The 7545-nt window shown below is 34.9% G+C and overlaps 1 protein-coding gene across 4 annotated transcripts in view; it reads left to right on the forward strand.

The window, feature by feature from the left end:
- The window catches only part of IGF1 (insulin like growth factor 1), a 76441-nt gene extending 69348 nt beyond the window's left edge, over nt 1-7093 (forward strand). For all 4 annotated transcript variants that reach the window (XM_044384484.3, XM_026499795.4, XM_048218215.2 and 1 more), the window contains one exon: nt 738-7093. In XM_044384484.3, the coding sequence (XP_044240419.1) occupies nt 738-763 (26 nt within the window). In that variant the 3' untranslated portion in view covers nt 764-7093. The remainder of the gene's footprint in view (nt 1-737) is intronic.
- The last annotated feature ends 452 nt before the right edge of the window (nt 7094-7545 follow it).

Here is a 7545-nt window from a genome sequence, read left to right on the forward strand (position 1 = left end):
GTAGTGTTTACCATGTGCCAGACCTATTATAAGTCTTTTTACATACTAATTCTTTAATTCTTAATCCTACAAGGTAGGAACTATTATTACGCTAGTTTATAGATGAAATTGAGACACAAGAGATTGCCACTTGCACAAGTTCACGTAACTAAAACTGAGTCGGGATTTGAACCCAGCTCAGTACATCTGTGATTTTACAGATTCTAAGTCAATTATAAAACTTCCCAATCTTCTACTTCTAAAACTCTCCGTCTCTCCATAGGAGAAAAAGAAAAAAAATAAAAACGTCTCCTTTTTACAAAAATTAAACCAGAATAAAATGCAATAAAACAGCAGAGGATGATCCCAGAATGTGTTCCTTTTTTTTTTTTTTTTCCTCTTATAGGAAAAGATGCCACAGGCCAGAATTCTGGATTTTTCAGAGTCTCCTTCCAGTCAACAAATCCGTGATAGCGGCAGATGAATAGAAACACATTTCTATGTGATTATAAAACAATTTGTAGTCCCCATGACACCAGGGACACATAAAAGTAGCCTGAGTAAAGTTTGACTAAACTAAAAACTAAAGGCCTACCTACTTACGTACTTCTTTCTTAGAAAAAAATGGGCCCAAGCTCTCTGTGAGATTGACTGATGAGACAGCAAATATGAAAGGTTGAGACCCAGTGTTAGAAATAGATGGGTAGGGTATGTAAAACTTCATTAAGTTAATGTCACTTTTTCTCCCTTATTTTTAGGAAGTACATTTGAAGAATGCAAGTAGAGGGAGTGCAGGAAACAAGAACTACAGAATGTAGGAAGACCTTCCTGAATTGTGAAGAATGACATGTCACCGGCAGGATCGTTTGCTCTGTAGGAGTTACCTGATAAACACCAGAAGACCTACCAAAAAAAATAAGTTTGATAACATTTCAAAAGATGGGCATTCACCCCCAATGAAATACGCAAGTAAACATTCCAACATTGTCTTTAGGAGTAATTGTTAAAAGCTTTGCACCTTGCAAAAATGGTCCTGGAGTTGGTAGATTGCTGTTGATCCTTTATCAATAATGTTCTATAGAGAAAAATATATATATATAAATATATCTTAGTCCCTGCCTCTCAAGAGCCACAAATGCATGGGCGTTGTATAGATCCAGTTGCACTAAATTTGTTTCTGAGTCTTGGCTGCTGGAGCCATTCATTCAGCAGTCTTGTCTAAGTGGTTTATTCTTTTTTTTTTTTTTTAATTTGCACTTCTTTCTACGCCAACACAGGCCGTTTGTTTTACAGTGTCTGATAATCTTGTTTGTCTATCACCACCCCTCCCCCACTTCATCATCTTTATATTTGCCAAATTTGGCCTCCTCAAGAGCAGCAACAAGCAGTCAAGTAGCACACCCAAAAGAGTTTAACCCAAAAGTTCCATCTGTGGCATTTGTACCAAATATAAGTTGGATGCATTTATTTTAGACACAAAGCTTTATTTTTCCACATCTTGCTAAAAAAATGCAAGTAGTTTCAATTTTGAGGCCAATCATTTTTAGGCATGTGTTTTAAGCATAGAAAGTCTCAAACTCCCAACAGTTTCTTCAAATGATGAGTTAGTGTGCAACCTGATTAGTAACTTCTTTCTTTTTATTTTTTCCATATAGAGCACTATGTAAATTTAGCATATCAAGAATACAGGATATATCACAAACAGTATGTAAAACTCTGTTTTTTAGTACAATGGTGCTATTTTGTAGTTTGTTATATGAAAGAGTCTGGCCAAAACGGTAAAAGGTGAAAGCAAAACAAAAGAAACCTGGAGCCGAAGATGACACAAAGGGGAAGGGTACTAAAAATCCATCCATTTGGGAAAGAAGGCAAAATTCCCCCAATTATGCCTTCCAAGAAAAACTTAAGACACAAAGTCCGCTAATGTAAATTTGATTGGGGAGTCCAGAGAGGAGTGGAAAAAACAGAAGGCTAGGAATTTAACAGTCCTGGCTTCTATTTCTCACTGAAGAAACAAACATCTGCCGACTCTGTCATGGACTCACCACTGTGTGACTTTGGGCAAGTCACTTCACCTCTCTGTGCCTCAGTTTCCTCATCTACAAAATGGGGGTAATACGCCATCTACCTACCTCACAGGGGTGGTATGAAGATTACAAAGATAAAGCTCCAGATTTTATCCTGGGTTGCTATAAGGGCACAAGGTCAGAGTCCTTCAGTTGCTGGGATGCAACAAATTGTAGAAACAACCCATTCACGGCATAGCTAGGAAATTGATCAGCTGAATGTTTCTGACATGCTAATTCTTGTTAATGAAGCTACCCCACAAACTATCCAACTATTCTGGTTGTTAAAAGCTGCCAGCTCCATCTCTTTTAAAACCCTTTCAAAATAAGTTAGAAATATCTGATTTACAATTTGATCTGAATTCTGCATTTGGATTTATGAATACAAAGTGCAAAGAGAGAAAGGAAAAGAAAAACGAAAAGACTTCCACCAGTGAAAGAGCGACTACTCCATCTTAGCACTCATTGACTCTTCCAGGCAGTTACTAGTAATCTAGTAATACTTCTTGTAATATTATAAATGATACTCTATTCATTTTGAACAATATAGCTAGCTATTCCTTCTCTTTGGGCAATCTAAAAAAAATGGCCTAAGATTTCAAATATTGAAATAATATCTAATTCTAAAAAAATCACAAAATCACTTTCTTCAATAAATTTTGCTCTCATCCTTAGCTATATTTACATACACATTTTTTAAAAAATTTTTTGTTAAAATATATTTGACTAGAGTTGCTAGTGGAGAGGCAAAATTTTCCTTTAGAACTAGAAATTTTCCTTCATGTCTGCTTACGAGAGTGACCTCTGGCCCTCTGCAGGTGCGTCTTATCCATTCAACTGATATCAGGAAAATCCAACAGTAAGGACAGGCCCATGGTGACCTAGAAAACGTTTCCCATCTACATATTAAGATTTTCTATTAGAAAAATGAATCATCCATCATTCAGATGTTTTTATCTGCCTTCAACTTTTTGGTGAAAAGCAACAAGGCTTGATTACTTCATGCAAATGGTATTTCTTTATTCTTGAAAATTGTACATGGAAAACAAAAATAGAATCTTTTTTCTTCCCACTAGTTTTCTTCCCACTGGTTCACCTCAAGGTTCAGAAACCAGAAAAAGTCTAAGACTTCCTGGATCTTCAAACATATGCAAAAAGAAGCCCTATATAGTGGGTACCCCTGCTAAGCCAATAAGTGCTTAAGTCCTCAGACCCTCAGCATTACTTGAATTGAGCACCTCTGACATGCTGAGCAATGCTGTGATCACTATAGACAAATGCAAAAGAAACTGAAAGTCATTTTTACCCTTTATCTGTTTTCAAACAGACGTGTTCTATGGATTTAGATGCTGGACCTCTCTTCCCAAAATGGCACTTCTGGTTCTTATTTCTTGTTCTTTGTGTATACCTTTTAAAATTACTGTCTCCCAGCAACACTTTACATGCAATCCTCTGCAGACCTATGGGCTTCCAGATGCAGTTGGATATGGCAATTCTAAGAGTGTCTATGACTTATTTGATTCACTTAATAATTCTATTCACAGCCAAAACTACCCTAGTGAGGAAAGCTTAAATATGCAATGCCATATCTTTCTTAATTTTTTCTGACACATAATCCTCTCCAACTGTATCATAAGTCAATGAATTAAAAATTAACTAATTTCACTAACTCACTGTCCTACTTTTAAATAAAATAAAACTAGAAGACAAATCAATGTAAAACTTCAAGTCAGTTGATCTCCACACTGCCGCAGAATGACCCGGGATCGATAGAAAGGAGCACCTAAAACTTCACATCTCAAAACTTTTATAAGCTTTGTTTTGGATTTTTCAAATGAGGCAATTTCAAAATGTTTATGAAATAGCTTGTAAATATCAGTAAGCATGAGCTTTCAGCTTTCAAGCTTAGTTCTATTTTAACTGACAATACTGAATACCTGGATCAAATTTCTGTTCCCAGTTCCCCCAAATAATTTAACAGTATCATTTGAACACTTTAAGATGAGGAGGCTCCACTGAAAAAGTTAAGGTATCCTTCCATCAGAATCTACTCTTTTAGAAATAAAGAAAAACTTGTAACACTCCCCCACGCATGCATGCGCACGTGCACACATGCACACACTCGATCTGAGAGTCCAGTGGAATACTGAGAAGAAATCACTTCCTTGAAAAAGCTTATCGGGGAAAAAAAAAAAAAATGCCTGGCCTCCCTTGAGAATCCATCCCCTCCTTGGAATGTCAATGTTTGTATAGATGAAACCATCTCATGCACTGTGGCTCCAGGGTTTCTGTTCCTAGTTTATGCACTTGGGAGACTGCTTAAATGAAAGATGTAGCACATTTTGCTTTCCCATTTATTGTTTGGCCGGCTATGCCAATGTGGTGCTATTGTTTCTTTAAGAAAGTACTTGACTAAAAAAAAAAAAAAAAAGAAAAAAAAGAAAAAAAAAGAAAGCATAGACATATTTTTTTAAAGTATGAAAACAACAATTCTATAGATAGATGGCTTAATAAAATAGCATGAGGTCTAGTCACCACCACCTTTCAACTTTTTATCACTCACAAGTAGTGTACTGTTCACCAAATTGTGAGTTTGGGGGTGTAGGGACAGAAGATGGAATGTTTGTAAAGTTAGAAGGCTCTGTTATTCGCTGGCTCTCAAACTCGGCAAAATTAGCAATACGTTATCCAATCGGAACACCTCTATCAAGAGCATAGAGTATACATGGGGGAAAAAAAAGACCTTATAGGCAAATGGCAGAACAAAACATGATAAAGTTACTTATTGATTTTTGTGCCCTCTGCTCTAAAACAGATATTCAGCAAGGGGAGAAAATAAAAACAAAGAGAAAAAAAATGCATAGATTAAATCTGCTAAAAATAGCTTCTGCCACATCCCCCTTAAGTCATTCTTTGGCATTTACTGGTTTATAGAAGATACTCTTCCTTCATTTAAACATCTCAACGAGCAGTAGCTCTCATAAAAAGCAATCACTGATCTCATTGGGAAGTGTTGGAAAGTATTTCCTTATGAGATGGGGGTTATCTACTGATAAGGAAAGAGAAGAATTTATGAGAAATCGTTGAAAGAGATGGCTAACAATCTGTGAAGATTTTTTTGTTTGTTTTTGTTTTTGGGTTTTGTTTTGTTTTTGTTTTTTACTTTATACAGTCTTTATGAATATCTTAATGTTCAAAATGACTTGGTTCTTTCTTCTTTTTTATATTGGAATGAGGGATGATAAGTTAAACCCACATAGACTCTTTAAAACTATAGGCTAGATAGAAGTGTATGTTTGACTTGTTGAAGCTATAATCAGACTATTTAAAATGTTTTTGCTATTTTTTAATCTTAAAAGAGTGTACTAATTTATTAGAGACAGATCCTGTTTGGCTTTCTTCATAAGAAAGAGCATTCCCACTCAAATCACCTGGGCTTTCGCACCAATGTTTTCAAAAGATAAATCTGATTTATCCATTATGGCATCATTTATTTAAAAAATTTTTAATAGAAGAATTGTAATTCTTTATGCCCCTCTCTTGCAATGATCATGAAGTTCAGAATATGAAGGGGCAAAAACAAGAAGAAAATTTTGTTGATTCTTTGGTTTTTGTTTGTTTCAATGCTAGTGTTTAATCCTATAGTACATATTTGCTTATTGCTATTTTAATATTCTAAAAGACTTTCCTGTTAGGTGTTAGAAACTGATACATAGATATCTTCTTTGTGTGATTTCTATTGAAAAAAAAAGGAGATGAGAGGACTGTCTGAAGCTTTAAAGTGCATATGGTACAGGATAAAGATACCAATTGAAATAACCAAGTCCTATCTAGAACAATACTTTTTTTGGGAAACCTCTCATAGATAAGACAGAGGCCCAGGGAATTTTTGAAACTGTCTCCATTCCTCCCAGTCCTTATTCATTTGGTATTTGCCTCAAAATTTTATAGAGGGTGACCAAGCTGACACCCTAGAACTAAAGGGACCTTTTTTAAAAAAAAATTCCACAATGTCCCTCCTAATTTATTATACATTGATCTTAAACATGGTCCCTCTATCTCCCCATTCTTCAGCTGTCATTGATAGGGTCTTTGAAGAAAAAAAAAGTGTTAATTTTAAAAGGGGAACACAAAAGTCCAAATGTTACTGCCCAATTGAAATGTGAGTTAAGATGGAGATAGCTTCTCCTACTTAATCCCTGCTGAATCACCTGACACCTTCAGAATGACCTTTTGCAAGCCTTAGAATCTGCCTTTTGTTTAATTGCCCAGGCCTACTGCATCCTAAAAGTAAACATTATTCATTTTCTTTTGCCCAAAATGCACTGATGTAAAAGTAGGAAAAATAAAAACAAAAGTCAAAAATCCCTTCCAAGTCACCCACTGGCCCCATTTACCTACCCAGAGCAAAGTCACTTCTTTTAATCCCTTACTCTGATTTTGTTTGGATATTTATCTTGTACCTGCTGCTAAACACACTGCAGGAGGGACTCTGAAACCTTGAACTGTCTACTCACATCTCTTATCTGTGTCTGTGTATCATTATAATGTCTATTCAAAATATTAAAAACTTTCAAACACCATGCAGCTTGTATTCAGTTTACATAAAGGCCCCAAATACCATGTCAGATCTCTTGTTACTGAGAGAGTTAATGAACTATGAGAACTGGGATTACATCATGTGTTTTGCTTCGTATGGTTTTATCACACTTACAGGCCAAGTGTGATAAGTGCACTTACAGACACTGAATTTTTCCCTGCTACTTTGAAACCGGGAAATAATGATTGGTCATTCGTTATATCTGTCTTAGTTCAAAAGCATATTTTTTATTAAATTAACTCTGATTGTATTTGAAATCATTATTCATTTATGGCAGAGGAATATCAATGACTTCTAAAACTGTAACTAACTGAATCATTATCTTACATTTACTGTTAAGTAAGCATATTTGGAAAAATGTATGGCTAGAGCGTCATAATAAAATGATATATCTTTCTTTAGTAATTACATTAAAATTAATGTTTGATTAATTAGTTCTTTTGGACAATGTTGGTGTAATGTGTCATTCCTTAAGAATTCTATTGTTATGTAGCATTTTTATTAATTAAGGTCACTGCAACAAATAAACAAGAAAACTTACCCAGAAAAATAAAACTAATCATACACCAGAATGGAGATATCTTATAGAATTTACAGATTATATTTAAAAATAAATGTTTCAAAGAGCTTGTACAAACTATGTAAAAGATGTATGAATTGTACGATATATGCATTAAAAATAAAGCAGGTGTAATTAACTGACCCCACTCACTGTAACCCAACAGTGAGTTATAATCCATGACACAAAGGGTCTGGGACAAGATCTTCTATCAAATAGGGTACATAATATACAAGTAGCATTCAATATTCACCCATATTGTGAGATTAAAATTGTGGTCTCTTAGCATTGAGTTTTTATTTCAATAAATCTTTCTAAATCTTTATTGCATATCAAACTCA

This window comes from Ursus arctos, unplaced genomic scaffold (assembly GCF_023065955.2).
Source record: "Ursus arctos isolate Adak ecotype North America unplaced genomic scaffold, UrsArc2.0 scaffold_21, whole genome shotgun sequence".
Classification (NCBI taxonomy): domain Eukaryota; kingdom Metazoa; phylum Chordata; class Mammalia; order Carnivora; family Ursidae; genus Ursus; species Ursus arctos.